Here is a 24684-nt window from a genome sequence, read left to right on the forward strand (position 1 = left end):
AGCAAATTTCCTTACCTGTAAAAATATTTGCTTCTGATTTTCCAATACTAAATTGTGTTTCCAAATATTTTGGAAGAAATATAACAAAACCACTGACTATTGAAAGTTCCATACAAGAACCAAGACAAGTCACAACATATATGGGATTGCACAGCAACCTCCACATGGAAGCAGGAATATCTATAACAAAATAAAGAAGTTGATAATAATATATATTCAAACTCATCAATATATTTTATTTATGCAAGTATAAATTATGCATTTAAAATTGTCCAAATAATATTACTTAACTTTGACTTTTGACAATGGCTATAAATAAAACTCACTAGCTTTATGCAAGCCTTGCATTTAATTGTGAAAACTGTTGTAAATGTTTTCAGTCCACACCTAGAATTTTCCTCATAGATTTCTTCAAAAAAAAAAAAAATCACATTCCAGTTTGGAATGCATAAAGATTCTCTTCTATTCCAGCATCTGAGGGATTCAATTTTTTAAAGAAATCTATCTGAAGAAGATCCTAGGTGTGGACCAAAGACATTTAACAGTTTTTGCAATTAAATGCAAGGTCTTCATAAGGTTAGTGAATTTTATTTATATTGATCAACATCTTGCTATTATAAAGAAAATTACTTTATTGACAATAGCTTTTAATATCCCGAATACGGCTCATAACAGATTCAATAAATTGTTCTCTTCTGGTATTTTATCATTAAACATTATTCTGAATACAGTGGAACCTCACTTAACAAGCATAATTCATTCCAGAGTCTTACTCTTAACATGAAACAATTTTTCCTATATAAATTAATGTAAAATACAATAATGCATTCCATGCCAAAAAATAAAAAATAAAATACTCAAATATTTTATGTATAATGTTTATTCAAAGCAGCTGGATGGCCGAGTGGTCAAGGTAGCAGCCTACTGCTCTGGGGACCCGGGTTCGTATCCGAATGGGTTGAAAAATCCCAGGAATTTTTCGGGGGTGGTCCATTTGGATATGTCAGGCCCTGTCCCTCACCACCCGGCAGCCCCATTGTGGGCCTAGCCAAACCCATAATGGGCTTGCATAAAAAGGCTCTCTTAGTGCCCATAGGGCAAAAGGAGTTAAAAAATAAAAAAAAGTTAATTCAAAGAAAATTATACAATATACAGTATTTACTGTATAATTATTAAATTTAATATGAGATGGGCAGCATAACTTCCCACCTCTAGTCAAATTAATTAATTTCTAATATTTAATTATAGTCTTTATATAGCCCAAGAATTTGGCATATCATTTGCCATGTTTATTAAATAATGGACTATGGTTGTTGATGTTGATGTGTTCAGATATATTACATGTAAACAAGTTTGGAAAAATGTGTGATCACAAGTAACACTAAGATTCTAGCAGAACAAGTGCTAAACACAGACTGATGTAGCATGTGTACAATCCGGGACTTCTCTCCTCATCACTCATTATGCGAAATGTCACTCTTTAAGTGAGTCTATTTTTACAATTTGTTTTGCTCGTTATACGAATTACTCAATATGAGACACGTTCATTAAGCAAGGTTCCACTGTAATATGTTCTTTAATATTTGTTGACTTTTACATTTCACTATGAAATGCAAAATTAAGCTTGTATTAAAATAATAAATATTTTTGAAAATTGGTACAGTTGCATTTAAAACTGTCATCATTTAAAATTTACTCAAATTGTAGACTAGAGCTCTACAACCAGTGTGCTGCAGCACAATGCCTACAAGAAGAGGAAAAGCACAGAATTTAAGGTGGGCATGTGAATATGATAAATACATACTGATTCAAAAGGGACAATGACTTGCCACTGACATTTGTGACAGAAGGAATTCTAACAAGCTTCAAACTTTTATACTTTTGCAGTCATATTTCAAAGAATCTCTGTACATGAAATCACATGTCACAGTCACCATTTCAATTTTTGTGAAGCAACAAATAGATGATGTCTCTGTTGCATGTATCTAAGATTATGGAGTCAAGACCCTGATCACATGCTTTCATGCTAGAACTATGTGATACATTGTCTAGGGTGGTTTCCATGTTGTTAAGAAATAAAACAGAAATAAGAAAATCAATTATAAACTAATTTCAAATATTTTTATATCATCACAAGTAAAAAAAAAAACATAAAATCAGTATTGTTTTTTGGTATGTATCAATACTTTGTAACCCATATATTTTTTGTATATTTTTATTTGTAGTGTGCCATGGAATTCAAGAAAGCACCTAGGTGTGCTGTGCATAACAAGAAGGTTGTAGAACACTGTTGTAGACAATTGATAATTGGATTAACTGAACTAAAATAGTCTTGTGAATGTTCCACCTCCAAAAAAGCAGTCACATTTTTTCATCTTTTTATGTTTCAATTACATTTATGAAACATCAATAAATTTTCATTAACTGGCTTTATCTGTTTTCCAGCAAAACTATAGGATAACTGAAAATACAGAATAAACCAAACCAATATTTTTTTGAACAGTTACAATAAAAATTTCTGTATTCCTAAAGATTATTTTATGCTGCAGAAACTCTCTACCTTGGAATTTACCCAGAAGAATGGTGCAAGTTCAGAAAAACAAACATTTTTGGTCTTCTACGCTTGACACATTCAAACATCAAAATGTTAGACATTCCATCTATTTGAAATTTGTGATCTGAAGCAGATCTTAGAAAAAGACCAAAAGCATTCATTTTTTTGAACTTGCACCATTCTGCTGGGTGAATACCAAAGTAAGGAGTTTCCAAAGCATAGAATAACCTGTTGAAAAAAGAAGCATTTTTATTTTACAGATTTTGTATCATAAAGCTAGATTTTTCTAATTTTATTGAAAATAATGGAAATTCATAATGCAATTAACATGTAAAATAAACAGACAATTCTAATTATTGATTCATACTTGCAATAGTACTTTTTCAATACAAAAATTACAAACTTTATAGAAAAAAACATTTTGTAATTCACATCTTAACACACTATAGTTATTGAAATATTAAGATACACTACAAATAATCTATTTTAATATTTTAATATTCATATTTCCATTTATAAAATGAATTTTTCCACTATATCAGAAGTATATATCCTATCTATATTATTAAAATAACTTTAACAAATATTTTTTTGAATGATAATGAATCATTTTTCAAGTGATATGAAATTAACTTAATTCAAAGTGCTTCATGTCAAAATAAAAAACAAACATAAAAAATAAAAAAATGCATCTGTCTTTTGGCATTATAAACAGCTTAATTGAACAAAATTCATACAAGTACTTTTGACAGTATTACTGTCATTCTCAGGTGAGAGAACAGTGTCATTGTTTGAGTTTAGCTGTGTGGTAAACTATTTAAAATCATTTAACAAAAACTTTTCATACTAAATATATAAATATCAATAGGCTTAATATGCTTTTCAACATTCTTGTTTGTTTTTGCACTTCCTAAAATAAATCTTTTGTCACATTATTAATTTCAACAAATAATTTTTATTACTTGCCTTTAATATCTTTGCCATATTGTTTCTTTTTTTGAATCTCTTCACTATATTGAACAGATGACGGTTCATTGTGAACATTATGTTCATAATGACCACTATGACTGCCTTGACGATCCACACTTGAACTCATACCAGGTTTTAACCTTCTCATCAGAAATTCTATTTTTTCACTTCTCAACAATCTCTGTTTTTCTCGCTTTAAAATTTTTGGGAAAGCAAAGAATGGTACTGCAACCTGAAGAGTAAATGAAAGCAAAAAATATAAGAATATGAAAATTTAATTAATATTGCATGCAAAAATTATTGAAAGTTAAAAACTTCACTAATATAACAGTGACATATATAATACTTTAATATAACTTATATTAAAATTTGCTTTTATTTCAAGAATATAATTAGGATAAACAAATATCAGTTTTTAAAATTTCAAATATACATCCTAGAGAATTATCTCTAGGATAAGTTAATTTATTAATTAACTTATTTTAAGAATAACTTCATACAGTTTATTTAAACAGTTATAAAATTATGATATCCAATTATTATTTTAATTTGATTAAAATAAACTAGTATATAATTTTAAATGATTTTTATAATAAATGAAATAAAAACTAATTAAAGATTCAACTCTGTAAATAGCAGGAGAAATATTTTATATAGAGTGTTTTTGAAAGGTATCATCTTTGTAACAGTATGTTCTATGGATCATAAAAAATTCCACATAAACAAAGATCTGAAAATGCTTCCTTTTGAAATTACAATAATTTTAAAATTAGCTGTAATTAAACACTTTTACATAATACAAATTAATAGCAGCTATGATTTGATATCTATATTTTTCTATGTTTTCAAGTGACATTTTAAGTCTTCTTTAATACAATGAACCATTACTCTAACTCAGAAATGAAAGATATTCATTTTACATATAGCTGAGCTAATGGCAAGATACATGAAACACACTAACTGTATATAGAACTTTTAAACTACTGTAACCTGAAAAGGAAGCATTTTTGGACCTATGTTTATATGGAAGTTTATCACTAATTTATAGAACATGCTGTTAAAATTTGGCAAGACTTTTCAAAAACATCCTGTATTTATAAGTATAATTACAATAAAATCTTTTTATTAAGTTTAATAAAAAATTTTTATTAAGCTTTAATAATAATCNTTTTATTAAAAGATTGATTCTTTATGTGTAAATAAATAATATTAAATAGATGTAGACTCGTTATATCTTGTATTCAAACAATTATGCGCTCTAAAAAGTCTATTTTAATAAGTTTTATTACTTTAAAATTACTCCAAGATTTGCTTCTGATAACCACTGAAAATGACAGTTATGTGCAAATAAGGAATGTTAACAAAGAACAACTGTAAGGAACCAAGTCTGAGCATTATTTTTAGTTATTTTTTATTTTGCTTTGTATTCTATTTTTGTTTGGGGCTTATGTTTTGTTAGGACAAAGGTTTTCTCACCAATCACCTTAGAAACTTAAAAATAGAAGAAAGAGAACCAACTCACCGAGAAAAAGTGCCATAGAAAAAAAAACTTGTGCACACTTGCGCTCCTGAGTGGAAAAAAGTAAGTCTGCACCGAGGAAGAGGGGGGAAGACCCCACAAGCAACATAGGAACTTGCTAAACCTTAAAGAATAAAACATCCCGAAAAATTGTAAAAAAGAATAATGTAAAAGGTTAGTGAGTATTGTCGAGAAATAGGCTGCCAGGCAGAAAGGAAAAGTTGACTGTTAGCGATAAGTATGTAAATGAGGAGAGTGATCTCACTCAGAATTGTGACATCACCTCACAGTATAAAGTCTGAACCTCAAGTGAAGATGACAGAGGTGAGCTTCTGTTAGCAACAAGTGTGGTGAGCATGGTGAACAGGCCAGGCACATTAACGGTGTAAGGAACCAAGTCCTAGTGTTATTTTTAGTTACTTTTATTTTGCTTATTATTGTATTTTGTTTGGGGCTTATGTTTTGTTAGGACAAAGGTTTCCTCACCATTCACCTTAGAAACTTAAAAATAGAAGAGAAACTAACTCACCAATGAGAGAAAAGCGCCATAGGAAAAACTCGCAAACACTTGCGCTCCTGAGCAGAAAAAAGTAAGTCCGCACCGAGAAAAGGGGGGAGACCCCACAAGCATAACTTAGGACCTTGCTAAACCTTAAAGAATAAAAACATCCCGAAAATTGTCAAAAAGAATAATGTAAAAGGTTAGTGAGTATTGTCGGAAAATAGGCTGCCAGACGAATAGAAAAAGTTTATTGTTACAAATAAGTATGTAAATGAGGGGAGTGATCGATTCAGAATTGTGACGTCACCTCACAGTTATACTGTGAGGTGACCGAACCTCAAGTGAAGATGGATGAGGTAAGCTTCTGTTAGCAACGAGCGTAATGAGCTTCATAGCAGCAAACGAGAGAGAGGTGTCCAATAAGATAAAATAGTTCCAAGGCGATTTTGAAGTTATTCGATTTGTGGATCGAAGATTAGAGAAAGTCTTGAGAGTTGAGGAAAAGGGTTCCTAGTATATTGAGGTGACAATTAGGATCTTTAATTCATAAGAATTATTGTACATAAATTAAGTCTTTGAATTCTGTCAAATTCCAAAGGGAAATAGAATTAAGTTAGAAAATAGATTGATTTGAGTTTTGTCGGGTTGATTCTTATTGATTTTCATTGAATAAATTGTTACTTGATTTTTACTAAATTTTGTATATAGTTAGTACTAGAATATTTATTAAATATTCGATTTGTTTTTGACAAACTATCATTATTTAATTCGGTGCACGCTTAAAGTCCAGGCCTGGCACACTAACGTGAATCCGCATAAAGTACCCGTTAGGGAATGGCTATTTCCGGCACACAGTCATGTCAATAATCATTTAAAAGGCGTAAACATAATATAGTACTTTACACAACTATCTAACTTTAATCATCATTTACAGAAATTAACATTGACTTCTTCAATAAATTATAATGTTTTCTTATATGAAATAACCATTTTCATTATACTTATTATGTATTGCATACATTATGATTTTTAATTCCTGCAAAACTTTAAACTTTAATAACTTTTCAAGTATATGAGATAAAAAGAAAATTAAAAAGCATATTATACAGAATTTATTGCCATTTAATGAATTATGTTTCAAAATGACAAAAATTATTATTGTGGGCAAAGGTAAACTGATTTTTTAAGCATTCAATAATGATGATAAAGGTTTTTCTTGGAATTATCATTATTTCTTTTTTTATTATGTCTATCAATTCTTCAATAGTTATAAGAGCATTATGATATACTCTATCTTTAAGATAAACCCATGTGATTTCTTTTTTATGGAGCTAATTCTAAGTTATGATGCAGTCATTCCACACTGCCACCAGCATATTTTTCATAATCTAATCTGATTACTCGCTTCTCAAACATACTGTAAAGGCTTTTGAACACTTGCTTTGTGTGATGGGGCCTTGCATCATCTTGCATAAACCAGGCACGATGATGTTTATACCCAACAAGCATTTTGTAATAAAACTTCTTTTCCAATAATTCAACATATGCAGCAAAAGTAATGTTCTTTTCGAAGAAGAATGGTCTAAACTCCACTAGACCTGACAGCACACCAATTGGAGTATTAGAATTTTGATGATAATTCTTTACAATAAACACGTTGTTTTAAAACAATTTATTTATTGTAAAGAATTATTAAAATTCTAATACTCTAAAGTGAGTGCCACCATTTTGAAAATGACTGTTAACATCAATCAATCATCGACATCAAAAATGTAAACATTGTACTATATAGGACTTTTTGAATTTTATTTCTCTCATTCAGTTGAAAAGTTATTAAAGTTTTGCATGAATTAAAAATCACCTTGTATATTTACAATAATATTTGTACATTACTGTATTTTTCTAGAATTGCTGATGATGAGTCTCTCTTATAACAATCAAAAATAATTTGTTTATTCTACAGATTAACTTGTGCAACTCTGAGTGCCAACCAGAACTGTGAATTTTGAGTGGAGAAAGTAAAAATGTATTAACTAAGTTTATGGTAAGGTTGTGAAATCAAACTGAAAATTTATATTTCAAAAAAGCATTATTAGAACTAATTTTTTGTTTGAACAAACAAATACATACCTTTGAATATTTTGCAATATTCAAATATTGCAAAAATAACAAACTAATGTTTTTGCTTATGTAACTCTGTCAAAATGTTACAATGCCAAAAATTGTAAACAAACAAAAAAGAAAAACTAACAACACTAAAGATACTGAATCTCTGCCAAGTGCATGGCTATTTAAATGAATCTTTATTACTATTTTATAACATATTTAACCAACATTAAAAAGAATCATCAAATTTTATTTTCAAAAACCAGATGACGTAATTATATAATTACATCAGGTTTTGAACATTTAAACTCTTATTGGCTAATTAAAATTTTAATTCATACTTTAGGTGTTTGATTGTTTATTCGTTTATTTTTAAATATCAATTTAACTAACCTATAAATAAGCTTAAAATTTATATATCAATAGATATAATTGAGAAACATACAAATGGACGGTGACCTCCTTCTGCTTTGCAACCGGCATGACATGGAGAGAAATAAGTGATACCATTTCTTCCACACACGGGCTCTATGTCATTGGGGCTGCATCGACAACCCATATTACAATCAGCTGTGAGATTTACTTGGAATGTTTCCAATTCAGTACTGGAATAATATATTTGATAAATTAAAATCTTGAATAACTGTTATAAAAACACTAAAATCTCTCTTAAAAATTATACTTACTTGTTGAAATATGGTAATGTGGCTCCTGCCATTCTGATATTGTCACAGCCCAAAAAGTATAACAATGTATACAGTCCCATACACACCAAATTGAAGAAAAGAACAAATTGTATTGCTCCTATAAAATTAATATTTTAGTTAATTATGTAATAAAATTGATGTGATAATATTTTTTAGAATTTATTTTCTTCAATTCCATGATACACTAATACTAAAAATTTTAATACTGGTTTTAAAATAATTTGCAGAATAAATTACAATCAAAATGAATGAATGAATTATAGAAAAATTATATGAAATACAAAGATGACTTTTATTGTAAGGATAAATGGCATTTTGTATTTAATATAATAGTGTACAACTAATTTATAATAATGCATGAAGAATATAACATAACAGTAACATTGTATGAAAAACTATTTGGCAAAGTCTTCTGCATACTGTCTTTGATAATATATGAAATGAATAGCAATAAGCAAGTGTTTATTTTTAAAATATTTGTTAGAATATTATCATATGTATGGTTTTAAAAAATCATCATACATACTGTAGCAATTCCAGAAATATTTCCTTATGCAATTTATAAATTTGTTATGTAATTATCAAGTTCTTATTAAAGCTAAATTTTTTTCTAATTAGATTAGAACTACTTCTCAAATTATAAAATGTTGTGAATTTTTGCTTGCTTTATTTTATATTATCTACTAATATTAATTAGATTAAATAATTATTTCACAAAAACATATTTTTCAGTTTCTGCTTAATGAAATTAAATAATAGTTTGTTATGTCATTTGGAAACAGACAAACCTTTTGGTTGCAGCTGAAATCGCTTCAGGAGGTATCCTCCCATAAATATACCTACACATGCTCCAGGAATGGCAATGCCTCCTAAAAAATAAATATTTTTATTATATTTTAAAATAATAATTTATATAATACTCATACTAAAATAATATCCTGTTATGCACTAATTATTATTAAATAATTAATAACCTGATAACTAAGATAAAAATTAATATAGAAATACATATAAAATTCATAATATATATTTAAATACTAAAATACTAATTCATAAGATACTAAAAATAATATTTCTTATAGTAAATATTTATACTATATAACTACTTATAAAAAACTCAAATTTAAAATCTCTTCTATTCTTAATTATCATGTTACAATTATATATATACAGTATATACACTAGCTGTTACCCGCGGCTTTGCCCGCGCGATTTTGCAAGCAAACCCCATTTATATTCAGTATTTCAACAACCATAGTAATTGTTATATAACACCTACCGCTGAGAATGATAAGAATTGCCAAGAATCAAACGAACTATTTTCAATTTTATTGATTTTCTGGAACGTTTACAATCGTTCTATAATCGAACCAATATGCAATAACAAATTCAAATTTAAAATGGTTCAAACATTTTTAAAATCGAAATAGATAAAAATATTTATAACAATGTCTGAAATGCTATCAATTTAATACACCCAAGTACTCGATGAAGACTAAATCCTCTCCCCCCGCGGGGAATTTCGAAAAATCTCTTCTTAATGTGCATTGCCATGGCATACCCTACTTAAATGCAGATAAAAACAAAAAATCGCATCTAAAATAGTACAGTAGAAGCCGTTTTTCTGGTTAAGCCTTAATGCTCTCCCTCTCTCCCTGCGGGGGAATTTAGAAAAATCCCTTCTTAGTGTGCGTTTTCATGACGTACCCTAACTGTGTACCAAATTTCACCTCTTTAGGTTCAGCGGTTTGCTCTGGGCGATGATAAATCAGTGAGCCATTAAGTCGGTCAGGACAAGCAATTATATATATATATAGATATATTTTTATATACTTTTTTTTTTTAACTTAATAGTTATAATTTTTATAAATTTAAATTAAAGCACATTTCTTTTAATTCTGATTAAAATAAATTAATATTTTATCTATTTCCTTTAGATTTTACATTGTTAATATACTGTATAGCATTGTTTACATTGTTAATATACTGTATAGCATGGACCAAATAATGCTTAATTTTATAACTTGTATAGGATAACTTATATAACTTAATAATAGGATGTAACCTAGTTGAATAATATAAATGATTAATTATTCATTTATGTTTAAGAAATAAAGGTCTTCCAAGAAGGGTTATAGATTTTTAGTTGTTTACAAAATACAAATGACTTAATATATGAGTGGTTCATTTATTTCACATTAAGTAGTGATCCATCACAATTATACTTTGAAGATGATGATATATAAATGTCCCCTATGACTGTCTACAAACATCTATCTGGTGATTGAAATTTTCAGTAACCTTTTGGCATGTTTCTGGTGTAATCTCTCAAATAGTATGACAAATGTGTTTAAGATCAGCAATGGTTTGAGGATTTTTATCATAGGCTCTTCCTTTCAGAAAACCCCAAAGGAAGAAGTCTAGTGACATCAAATCACATGATCTTGGAGGAAAATTGACATCACCTTTATGAGAAATTATTTGCCCTGGAAAAATGATATGTAACAAAGTGATATTGTCATGAGTTGTGTGGAAGTCAAACCCTCCAAACAATTGATGGTGTTAGTCACAAGTTTTGTGAATGATGCAAAATTGACATTCTTGGATCCCAATCAACACTTTCACATACTACATTGATGTTTTCATTTATTCTGGCATTCCTCAGCCTACCAGGTATTGGACAATTAAAAACTGCACCAGTCTCTTCAAATTTTGTGCTTAGATTACAAATTGTGAGCTCTATTGGATGCTTATCATGCCAAACACATCACACACTCTTTGATGAGTATTTTTTAAAGAATGCTTCTAGTAATAAGTTTTTTAAAAAATGTGTGAATTTATTTTCTGACATTCCCTCCAGTTTCTGTATTTTGTTACATTGTAATAAGTTTTTAGAATAAGAATGTATTCTTATTGTAAAAATTTATTACAATGTAACAAATATTACAAATATTCTATACATAGCCATGACTGAAATTGTCAAAAATTATGTGTGTCAGATCATACAAAAAATAAAATAAACATCAGCTACAGATGACGATGTGAGGTATAAATAACTGAAATCCTATAGTGCTTTTTGGAAGACCCTTTATAATATCAGTTTTGTAAAATATATACAAGTACAATCTATTAGTATTAGAATTATTAATTTTTTTTTTATTTTGTTAACTACAGTTTTTTGCTTTATATTTTTGCTTTATACAGTTTTTTAATATTAATTAACATACTTATGTATAATGAATATATTATTAACAGCAAATTTCCTTACCTGTAAAAATATTTGCTTCTGATTTTCCAATACTAAATTGTGTTTCCAAATATTTTGGAAGAAATATAACAAAACCACTGACTATTGAAAGTTCCATACAAGAACCAAGACAAGTCACAACATATATGGGATTGCACAGCAACCTCCACATGGAAGCAGGAATATCTATAACAAAATAAAGAAGTTGATAATAATATATATTCAAACTCATCAATATATTTTATTTATGCAAGTATAAATTATGCATTTAAAATTGTCCAAATAATATTACTTAACTTTGACTTTTGACAATGGCTATAAATAAAACTCACTAGCTTTATGCAAGCCTTGCATTTAATTGTGAAAACTGTTGTAAATGTTTTCAGTCCACACCTAGAATTTTCCTCATAGATTTCTTCAAAAAAAAAAAAAAAATCACATTCCAGTTTGGAATGCATAAAGATTCTCTTCTATTCCAGCATCTGAGGGATTCAATTTTTTAAAGAAATCTATCTGAAGAAGATCCTAGGTGTGGACCAAAGACATTTAACAGTTTTTGCAATTAAATGCAAGGTCTTCATAAGGTTAGTGAATTTTATTTATATTGATCAACATCTTGCTATTATAAAGAAAATTACTTTATTGACAATAGCTTTTAATATCCCGAATACGGCTCATAACAGATTCAATAAATTGTTCTCTTCTGGTATTTTATCATTAAACATTATTCTGAATACAGTGGAACCTCACTTAACAAGCATAATTCATTCCAGAGTCTTACTCTTAACATGAAACAATTTTTCCTATATAAATTAATGTAAAATACAATAATGCATTCCATGCCAAAAAATAAAAAATAAAATACTCAAATATTTTATGTATAATGTTTATTCAAAGCAGCTGGATGGCCGAGTGGTCAAGGTAGCAGCCTACTGCTCTGGGGACCCGGGTTCGTATCCGAATGGGTTGAAAAATCCCAGGAATTTTTCGGGGGTGGTCCATTTGGATATGTCAGGCCCTGTCCCTCACCACCCGGCAGCCCCATTGTGGGCCTAGCCAAACCCATAATGGGCTTGCATAAAAAGGCTCTCTTAGTGCCCATAGGGCAAAAGGAGTTAAAAAATAAAAAAAAGTTAATTCAAAGAAAATTATACAATATACAGTATTTACTGTATAATTATTAAATTTAATATGAGATGGGCAGCATAACTTCCCACCTCTAGTCAAATTAATTAATTTCTAATATTTAATTATAGTCTTTATATAGCCCAAGAATTTGGCATATCATTTGCCATGTTTATTAAATAATGGACTATGGTTGTTGATGTTGATGTGTTCAGATATATTACATGTAAACAAGTTTGGAAAAATGTGTGATCACAAGTAACACTAAGATTCTAGCAGAACAAGTGCTAAACACAGACTGATGTAGCATGTGTACAATCCGGGACTTCTCTCCTCATCACTCATTATGCGAAATGTCACTCTTTAAGTGAGTCTATTTTTACAATTTGTTTTGCTCGTTATACGAATTACTCAATATGAGACACGTTCATTAAGCAAGGTTCCACTGTAATATGTTCTTTAATATTTGTTGACTTTTACATTTCACTATGAAATGCAAAATTAAGCTTGTATTAAAATAATAAATATTTTTGAAAATTGGTACAGTTGCATTTAAAACTGTCATCATTTTAAATTTACTCAAATTGTAGACTAGAGCTCTACAACCAGTGTGCTGCAGCACAATGCCTACAAGAAGAGGAAAAGCACAGAATTTAAGGTGGGCATGTGAATATGATAAATACATACTGATTCAAAAGGGACAATGACTTGCCACTGACATTTGTGACAGAAGGAATTCTAACAAGCTTCAAACTTTTATACTTTTGCAGTCATATTTCAAAGAATCTCTGTACATGAAATCACATGTCACAGTCACCATTTCAATTTTTGTGAAGCAACAAATAGATGATGTCTCTGTTGCATGTATCTAAGATTATGGAGTCAAGACCCTGATCACATGCTTTCATGCTAGAACTATGTGATACATTGTCTAGGGTGGTTTCCATGTTGTTAAGAAATAAAACAGAAATAAGAAAATCAATTATAAACTAATTTCAAATATTTTTATATCATCACAAGTAAAAAAAAAAACATAAAATCAGTATTGTTTTTTGGTATGTATCAATACTTTGTAACCCATATATTTTTTGTATATTTTTATTTGTAGTGTGCCATGGAATTCAAGAAAGCACCTAGGTGTGCTGTGCATAACAAGAAGGTTGTAGAACACTGTTGTAGACAATTGATAATTGGATTAACTGAACTAAAATAGTCTTGTGAATGTTCCACCTCCAAAAAAGCAGTCACATTTTTTCATCTTTTTATGTTTCAATTACATTTATGAAACATCAATAAATTTTCATTAACTGGCTTTATCTGTTTTCCAGCAAAACTATAGGATAACTGAAAATACAGAATAAACCAAACCAATATTTTTTTGAACAGTTACAATAAAAATTTCTGTATTCCTAAAGATTATTTTATGCTGCAGAAACTCTCTACCTTGGAATTTACCCAGAAGAATGGTGCAAGTTCAGAAAAACAAACATTTTTGGTCTTCTACGCTTGACACATTCAAACATCAAAATGTTAGACATTCCATCTATTTGAAATTTGTGATCTGAAGCAGATCTTAGAAAAAGACCAAAAGCATTCATTTTTTTGAACTTGCACCATTCTGCTGGGTGAATACCAAAGTAAGGAGTTTCCAAAGCATAGAATAACCTGTTGAAAAAAGAAGCATTTTTATTTTACAGATTTTGTATCATAAAGCTAGATTTTTCTAATTTTATTGAAAATAATGGAAATTCATAATGCAATTAACATGTAAAATAAACAGACAATTCTAATTATTGATTCATACTTGCAATAGTACTTTTTCAATACAAAAATTACAAACTTTATAGAAAAAAACATTTTGTAATTCACATCTTAACACACTATAGTTATTGAAATATTAAGATACACTACAAATAATCTATTTTAATATTTTAATATTCATATTTCCATTTATAAAATGAATTTTTCCACTATATCAGAAGTATATATCCTATCTATATTATTAAAATAACTTTAACAAATATTTTTTTGAATGATAATGAATCATTTTTCAAGTGATATGAAATTAACTTAATTCAAAGTGCTTCATGTCAAAATAAAAAACAAACATAAAAAATAAAAAAATGCATCTGTCTTTTGGCATTATAAACAGCTTAATTGAACAAAATTCATACAAGTACTTTTGACAGTATTACTGTCATTCTCAGGTGAGAGAACAGTGTCATTGTTTGAGTTTAGCTGTGTGGTAAACTATTTAAAATCATTTAACAAAAACTTTTCATACTAAATATATAAATATCAATAGGCTTAATATGCTTTTCAACATTCTTGTTTGTTTTTGCACTTCCTAAAATAAATCTTTTGTCACATTATTAATTTCAACAAATAATTTTTATTACTTGCCTTTAATATCTTTGCCATATTGTTTCTTTTTTTGAATCTCTTCACTATATTGAACAGATGACGGTTCATTGTGAACATTATGTTCATAATGACCACTATGACTGCCTTGACGATCCACACTTGAACTCATACCAGGTTTTAACCTTCTCATCAGAAATTCTATTTTTTCACTTCTCAACAATCTCTGTTTTTCTCGCTTTAAAATTTTTGGGAAAGCAAAGAATGGTACTGCAACCTGAAGAGTAAATGAAAGCAAAAAATATAAGAATATGAAAATTTAATTAATATTGCATGCAAAAATTATTGAAAGTTAAAAACTTCACTAATATAACAGTGACATATATAATACTTTAATATAACTTATATTAAAATTTGCTTTTATTTCAAGAATATAATTAGGATAAACAAATATCAGTTTTTAAAATTTCAAATATACATCCTAGAGAATTATCTCTAGGATAAGTTAATTTATTAATTAACTTATTTTAAGAATAACTTCATACAGTTTATTTAAACAGTTATAAAATTATGATATCCAATTATTATTTTAATTTGATTAAAATAAACTAGTATATAATTTTAAATGATTTTTATAATAAATGAAATAAAAACTAATTAAAGATTCAACTCTGTAAATAGCAGGAGAAATATTTTATATAGAGTGTTTTTGAAAGGTATCATCTTTGTAACAGTATGTTCTATGGATCATAAAAAATTCCACATAAACAAAGATCTGAAAATGCTTCCTTTTGAAATTACAATAATTTTAAAATTAGCTGTAATTAAACACTTTTACATAATACAAATTAATAGCAGCTATGATTTGATATCTATATTTTTCTATGTTTTCAAGTGACATTTTAAGTCTTCTTTAATACAATGAACCATTACTCTAACTCAGAAATGAAAGATATTCATTTTACATATAGCTGAGCTAATGGCAAGATACATGAAACACACTAACTGTATATAGAACTTTTAAACTACTGTAACCTGAAAAGGAAGCATTTTTGGACCTATGTTTATATGGAAGTTTATCACTAATTTATAGAACATGCTGTTAAAATTTGGCAAGACTTTTCAAAAACATCCTGTATTTATAAGTATAATTACAATAAAATCTTTTTATTAAGTTTAATAAAAAATTTTTATTAAGCTTTAATAATAATCAAGCAGTTATGCTTGATTATTATTAAAGCTTAATAAAAATTATTAAAGACATTTAATACAATATTAAATATAAAAATATCTAATGTCTTTTCATTATTTTTTTCTTACTGAAAAGTAAGAAAAAAAATAAATTTCATAAATTTATGAAAAGAATATAACACTAAGCTTTTTCGAAAAACAATTCAAATTTTGTATTTATCCTAAATCTAGTTACTGTCTGAACAGTTAAATATCACCAACCAATAACTGATTAATAATATTTTATGGAAAATTTATAATGTAAAATATTTTCTCACATTAATAACAATTTACAGCTAATTAAAATTTTTGAAATTTATTATTCTACAAAGTATTATGTAATATGTTCTACAATTAAATTTTAGAAGTTAGTTGCATAGTCTAACACTTAAACAACAATAGAAACATGACAGTTAGGTACAATCATGCACAGACATGCAATTATTTACTTACATAATTACTATGATTACACTACTATGCATATGTAGCTAGAACTGAAATATTTGTCATTCTTCAAGTATGGCATTTGAATGCCATAGTCAAAGAATTCCTCCAACAAGGATGTAGTCCCTTGATAACTTCTCTTGACTTCTGATCACTGCTCACTCACTGGCTGGACAAAAATTTCTTCATGTGAAGAAAAGATATGGAAATCTGAGGAAGCAAAGGATGGATGTTCAAAAATGTCTCATTAGAACTTTCCAGTAATGTTTGCATGTGAACAGTAGTATGAAGTAAGACATTGTCATGGGTAAATCTCATCACTTGTTCTCAATCACATGGCATAATTTCTGAAGCAAATAACAGTAGTTTTCAGCATTAGTCAAAGCACTACTTGGCAAAAATTTCATCAGTAACATCTGTGATCAACAGAAGACATCATTATGGTGCAGATTATTCATAAGGCAAGGCTAATATGAAGACTATTTTCGCACACTTTGAATATTCATTGCTTCTTCACCATAACTTCATAAACATCCATAACTTTAAGAATTGTGATGAATGAAACATATTTTGAGCTAAAAAACTGTATAATCAATTTTGCCTTATTTAGCAGAATTTTCTACTTTACCACTCATTTTGAAATGCTCAACAAAGACCATTTATAATAGAACACATTCACAATCATGAATGGATATGTTAAATCTCTGCTCTTAGACACAAGTAAAGGCAAAGCTTACATTATGGATAGGCCTCATGTATTGATAATGTATTCATTATCTCGGGTGGATTTTTCAAATATTACATCTTTTTCTTTTGCTAACATGTTGAACATATTTCATTTTATTTCTCTGTTTTATAAAGCTTGAGTTTAATTTGTATTTCAGAGGGCGGCAGTGTCACAGTATTAAAAGAGATTTAGATTCAACTTTCTTGGGGTTAATTTGGTGTTGATTGGCTGTGACAACATATTGCTAACCTGTTTTGCATATTTCTTATTTTCATATTTTTTCCAGGTAGGTTAATTAATTAATTTATTTATTTATTTGTTAGTTCTATTTTTATTTTAAATTCCATTCATTTTTATTGTCATGGCATCAGGTTGTCACAGTTTGTACAGTTTGCTTATTAGTTAATTGTGTATGTTTGGAATAATATTTACTAATTATCATGTGTGGAATTTTGTATTATGTTTTTGTAATTATATTTTTGTACTGGAGATTTTATTTATGTAGTGAAATTGTATTATGCATGGGATGTTGCATTAAGTAATGCTTATTGTTTTGGTTTTTGCATGTACAAACTTAGATTTTGTACAGAGATTACCTTTTCACTATTAACCTGAATTACCTATGGAAATGGTGAATAGTAAAAAGATTCAAATCAAATCAAATTTATTAATCATAATATGCTATAGCCTGTTATAACAGGATGTTAGGATGTTACATTATATCCAAATTTACTTATATCAACATAAACAATAATCATGTAAAACTAAGTGCCCTAAAATTACAATAGGAATAGTAAAAAGATTGAATATACATAAAACTACAAAATTCATTTTTACTAAAAAACAAGTTTTCTTATATATATACACATATATAATGCATTAAACAGTATAATGAATTGTATTTATTACTGTTATCAGAAAGAAAATAAATATACAGTGGGTGATGAATTAACAAACAATCCATTCCAAGACTTTGTTCGTTATCTGATTATCGATTTACCATAGGTTTTAATGGGAATTTGATTAATTCCGGAGACTCAAAAAAATAAAATATATGCGCTTTTTTACTACGTTTAGTTATATGTATTAGTAAAAAATACATATATATGCAGTCTTGCATTTTTATTAGTCATGTTTTTATTTCCATTTGTGGGGGTTAAAGAATCTATCCAATGTCAATTGCTTTTCTCTTTTCTTCAGGATTTTTCGGAAGTAATTAATAGTATAGTAACTGTAGAGATCTCAAACCCCATTAACCCTATTCTGGTTTGGATGCCACTTGGATGATCATTGTTCTGACATCCTCCCACTTCTTCAAAAGATCTTTAGTAGCAGATGTCGACATGGTCCTCTTTTGTTTTCCTCTTTTTCAAAAGAAAACACATCTCACTGAGTTTCTTGGTATTCATCATTTGAGAGTTCTCGGAGTTCTTCTGTCATCAGATCTGTTTCAGATTCCATTATGAGCTCTAAAATGCTTTTATTTCTCAGATGTGATTTTCATTACTCCATTAGCAGCTTGAGACTTCTTGATATATCTTTCATAGCTAAGATTGTGCCTACTGTAGACCTAGTCAAGCCATACTGCCTAGCAACATCAGACATCTTGTGCCCACTTCTACCTTGGCTATTATCTCTTACTTGGTTTCTACAGTGAGCATAGTTCTTGACACTCCTCTTTTTAGGATCCATAATATTATCAGTTTCTTTTTGAAATAAAAAGTTCAGAAAAGCATTTACAAAAATTTAGAGAACAGAAATCAACTAGCCCACAAAAAATTATTTAAATGCATGGCCTGGATGAAATTCGAAATTTGGTATTAAAATGTTAATGAATATACAATGGGACAGTTAAACTTTCACCTTTCGTAAATAAACCCCAACGCAAAACTTAACAAGTGCCCATCCGACAGTTTCGAAAATACTATAAAAAATTATTTGTCAGAAAGGTAAGCAAAAAGCTGGAATTACAGTGGAGAGTTTCAAAATTCAGTGGAATATTATACTATCTGATTGGTATCGGGTTGGGCATCGATGTTGACATCTCCCATGCTCCAAAAGGTTTCGAATTGTTACCTGAAGACATGGGAAAAATCAATTGGTAATCGTTATTTTCCATTGCTTCTTTTTATGTTTGTTCAGTAAAGTGATCATAAAAATCTTTCGCGAAGTGTTTGTTATCCGATTTGTTCGCTATCCGAACTGTTAGTTAACGAATCACCCACTGTATATGGAAAATATAAAGTGGCAACACCATGTTAGTCAAACCACACAACTGTATTTGTTTCTTATGGGGACACTCCATACAAAGGGTATTTGTACCTTATACTAAATAAATAAATAAATAAATAATAATGTATTCTGTAATACATGATTAAAAGTACTGTACATAGCATATTCTATATCCATTACTTTTTGCTAAATATTGATCTTTCAAAAATTTTCAAAACTCTCCAAGTTACGATTGCCTAAGTATATGATTTAGCTATTGTACAAATTCTATAACTATTAAGTGAATTGCTATCAGATGATGATATATTATCCAACTGAAGTAATTACTAGTTTAACTTACACCATCTTAAACTCTAGCATTTACTTTTGATGAATCAATGTTTTTAACAATCTTAAATAGTCATCATCAGATTCAAGACTGCATGTGGATGGAGATACAAAGGAATGAGGCTTTGTATGTTGAATGGATAAAACATGGTTAAATGCAAAGCTAATACAAAAATAATTTGGAGAAAAAGGCAAGAATAACAGGAGAAATAAACATGACAATTTGAAAATTTGTGAGAATCTGCAAAAATTAACATTTTAAGCAAAGTGCATATTTCCAGACATTGGGTAGTGTGTCAGCAAACATCAATTTATTAATACACTTATTTCTGTACTTACAGATTTTGACACTTTTACTAACTTATTCCGAAACCATGTCTTCTTTTAATTATTCTTTACTTCACAACTGTGTATCTTTAACATCACTCTTTATTCAGGAATATCTTACACACTGATACATGTTTTGGGCATATACATATATATGCCCAAAATGATGTTAACTAATACACATCCTTTTTCAAAATACATATATTTACAGTTAAAATTGAGTGCACTGTCAGAAAATTTTAACTGTAAATATATGTATTTTGCAAAAGAATGTGTATTAGTTAACATCTCTTTAAAAAATGTCTTAAAGAAAAAGCTGACAGAAAAAAGGTGTATGCCCAAAACACTTATCAGTGTTAAGATATTCCTGAACAAAGAGTGATGTTAAAGATGGCCAGTGTCTACCTATGCATCCTGTTGTGAAATAAAGAATAAGTTTTACTGATCTTGTCTGAAGTACAGTCCCCAATGTGTCTAGTAATGTGGATGTCCTTCCATAAGATACTACCATTCCAGATGATGCAAACTACAATTAGCATGGTAAAAAATTTTGTGTACTATGTCATTTACATGTTCCTTGATATATGACAACAGTGTATAAATATAAGAACTGCTGATAAAAAATTATTTTATCAAATTTAATTAAAATGTGTAAAAATGTTTGATATTCTTTACAGAAATGAAGAGAGACTAAATAATAGTTTGTTCCATATAATTATGCTATTAAAATTTACATAGCTAAAAATAATTTCCACACAATGTGTGAAAATTATTAGAGAAAGAAACAAAATATTATATTGATATCTTCTTAAACTTTCTATTCACTCGAAGTTTTATATTTACAAACATATACATTTTTTAAAATAAAAATTTATTACATTTTTTTTTTGTTTACTTAACATTTAACAACAAAATATCATAATTTGTTTTTTAATATTTTTCCCAATTAATATTAAATTTGTTATATTGTGTATCAACAACATGTTCACCTAAGCATTTTACTATGATGTTTATCTCTTTGCTAAAACCTGTTTCTTTTGTAAAAATTGTGTGTGATAATTTCTTTACTTCACATACCATTGGACATATTAATAAAAAAGAAATTGACAATGTCTGAAACTATAGGAAAGAGAAAACCTGAATTACCTATGGAAATAGTGAATAGTAAAAAGACTGAATATACATAAAACTACAAAATTCATTTTTACTAAAAAACATTTTCTTATATACATACATATATAATGCATAAAACAGTATGATGAATTGTATTTATTACTGTTAGCAGAAAGAAAAATATATATATGGAAAATGTAAAGTGGCAACACTGTTAGTCAAACCTCAAACAAAGATTTAAGAAGACAAAAGAAATTTGTTAGACCAAAGTGTTTATAGTCAAGTTCATCTTAATGTTATAGAATAAAATATAGAACAAAAGATCAGAGTCTTGTTATTATTCTATCAACAATTACCAACATAGTTGTAAGTAGAAATAATGAAGACAAACACCCTTAAATTATTCCAAATTATAATTCAACAAAAGAAATTGTAGATAATTTGGATAAACTCATTGCTACTTACTCTTATAAACAGGAGTGAGCTAAATGGTCAATAACAATTTTTTACAACCTTTGGATATCTTGGCTTATATCTTTTTGACAAGAGATCAATTCTGAATGAAATAAAAGCAAACCATACGAGAGAAAATTATTTGGATTAATTAGAAAAGGAATTAATTCAAGTATATATTAACTTACTATGCATTCCAAGATGTAATATAGTATTTCATATATATTATAGAATATTCAAGACATAATAGAAGAAACATAAGCTTCTTTAAGTGACAGAAAAAAAAGAATATAGTTAATCAAGTTAATTGGCTACTTTCAGATGGTTAAAATTTATTCTGTAGATTAATGAAGAAACAAGATAGCCAACCATCTCTAATATAGATAATTTTTATTTAGAATGCTTAAAGGAAGTTTATCCTATTATTTATAGAATATTTTTAAAAACAATCAGATCTTATAACATTGTATAGTGATTGTAAGTTTCAAGAATTGATTCTGACTTTAAAAAGTTACAATTTTAGGTTAATTGTCAGAATTATGTGAATCTTACTTTGAATGTGAAATTATTCTAATATAACTTACTAAAATACTATAGATATTAACACCAACTCTAACATATCTTTTCCTTTATACTCAATCCATTCCATACTTTTGCTTACTCATTTTTTGCTTCATCTTGTTTACCGTTACTCTTGGCAATACAATTGCACAGTAAGAATTTTTAAAATCTACTTGAAATTTTGAAAAATATTAATAATTTATTTATAGACATTAAACCATAGCTTGCTGCTAATTCTTTCAAATGGAAAACTTAGAGACATTTTTGATAAAGCACTCAGAATAATTATTATGAAATAAAGAAACAAGTGAGTTTGTCCAAGCTAAAGCATTTCCAGTGTGAACAGATCAAATGTCTGAAGAATATTCTAGGAGAACTGACTAAACAGTGTGTAACTAAACCAAATATCTGAATGCATTGTACAAAGACTGGACCATGATCATCTTGGTAATATGGATCAAGTTATTACACAATAATGGAAGTTAATTCGGCTGTAATTTAAAAAAATTGTAGACCTATAAATTTCCACTTTCATCCATCAGTCTGTCTGTCCTTCCTTAAATTAATCTCAAGAAAGGTGTTAGATAGATAAAATTCAAGATCAGATGTGGAAACCTTAGGGGCAAAAGGCCCTGATTAACTATATACGAACTTCCAATGCAAACTGGAAGTCATGTTATTTCAATTCAAAAATTTTACACTGAAAGGAGTAAGATAGATGACTGGCACAACTTCATTGCTAATGGAAAGTATGATGTACAGGGACAAGCCACTACTAATTTGAGGTAGAAAACATATATTTTAAATTAAATTAATTAAAAAATATGATTAAAAATTGCAGCTTGGCATTGTAACAATGTCACAATAAATAATTGCTCGTTAACTACTGAAGATATTATCAACTTGTTAATTCTAAAGCTGAAACTATCTTCTAAATTAATTAATTTAGAAGATAGTTTCAGCTTTAGAATACTGTATGTAAATATAGAATTAATAGCTCTATGTAAATATACTATATTTTAATTCAACGACAATTACATCAAAGAAAAAGGTAGTTGGAGTTATTCCAAACTTTGAACCTGATATAGACATTTTGATATAAAATTCTGTTTAACTGACACAGGCCACTGAAAGTAACTGAAAATATTCATTTTTTTTAATCAGTGAATTGCTGGATAGTGAGAGGAAGGTGTGAATTTTAGTATTTAGAAGATATTATTTCTAAACACACAAAATGATTTTTAAAATATCCTCTATTGATGGAAAATTTTAAAAATTGTCTTGCTAATTTATTATAATGTAAAATAAAAAGACAACAGTTTACTGGTTAATAATGATAAAATTTCTAACTCAATAACAAAAATAAAACAAACTCACTTAAAAATCAAACATTTTCTTTTGTCCATGTTTAAAGGACATCATCAGACTGGTGTTCTAATATGGAATTGCACAATTAGTACCTCAGCCTGATGATGTACTTTAAAAATGGATAAAACATTTGCTTTTTAAGTGAGTGTATGTTTTGCTAGTTTTTTGGTTACTGAGTTAGAAGTTTTAATGTAAATATTTTTAATTACTCTTTTCAAATATAATTAATGATTTTGTAATTTATGTTAAAATCACAGTCAAATTATAAAATCAAATAATAATCTAATTTAAAAAAACCTATTTAATAATCAAATTTATCACAATTATATTTTAAAATTTAGTCAATTATTGAAATTTTCAATTTAATATACAGGTAACCCCCGTATAACATGGTAGTTACGTTCCAAAAAATTGCCGTGTTATGCGAATCTGTATTATACGAAACAAAGAACTAATACGAAAAGGAGGGTTAGGTTCCAAAAATTAAAACACATGCTAATATATTTTCATAATTAAGATAAATATCTTCATTAAAATTTTTTTAAGTGATACATATTAATATAAATTAAACAACGTTTTCTTTATCATCACTAAAAACACTATTAATTAACCGAGAGCGTTTTCTTTTTGGCAAGTTATCCTTATCCTCTGAGCATTTTTCTGCATTATCTTCAGATCCATGCTTTACCTTTTGCAAAATGTATGTAATTTTAGATTGCTTGCTTCTAGTTAAAAGGTCTTTATAAATTTCCTTATATGGTGCTAAGCACTTATGAAGAATAAAGCAAGTATGGAATAAGGGAAAAACATTC

General features: G+C 28.1%; 1 protein-coding gene across 1 annotated transcript in view; it reads right to left on the minus strand.

Annotated features, from left to right (window-relative positions):
* Positions 1–15: 15 nt before the first annotated feature.
* Positions 16–24684, minus strand: part of LOC111633663 (solute carrier organic anion transporter family member 3A1-like) — a gene marked incomplete at its 3' end in the record, with an annotated part of 56797 nt that continues 32128 nt past the window's right edge. The window contains exons 7-13 of the mRNA XM_023378270.1: positions 15133–15367; positions 11626–11790; positions 9146–9226; positions 8337–8454; positions 8096–8255; positions 3521–3755; positions 16–180 (exon numbers count right to left, since the gene is read on the minus strand). Coding sequence (XP_023234038.1) covers positions 16–180; positions 3521–3755; positions 8096–8255; positions 8337–8454; positions 9146–9226; positions 11626–11790; positions 15133–15367 — 1159 coding nt within the window. The remainder of the gene's footprint in view (positions 181–3520; positions 3756–8095; positions 8256–8336; positions 8455–9145; positions 9227–11625; positions 11791–15132; positions 15368–24684) is intronic.

The sequence above is a fragment of the Centruroides sculpturatus genome, unplaced genomic scaffold (assembly GCF_000671375.1).
Source record: "Centruroides sculpturatus isolate CEXI.00-Female unplaced genomic scaffold, Cexi_2.0 scaffold869, whole genome shotgun sequence".
In the NCBI taxonomy this organism is placed as follows: domain Eukaryota; kingdom Metazoa; phylum Arthropoda; class Arachnida; order Scorpiones; family Buthidae; genus Centruroides; species Centruroides sculpturatus.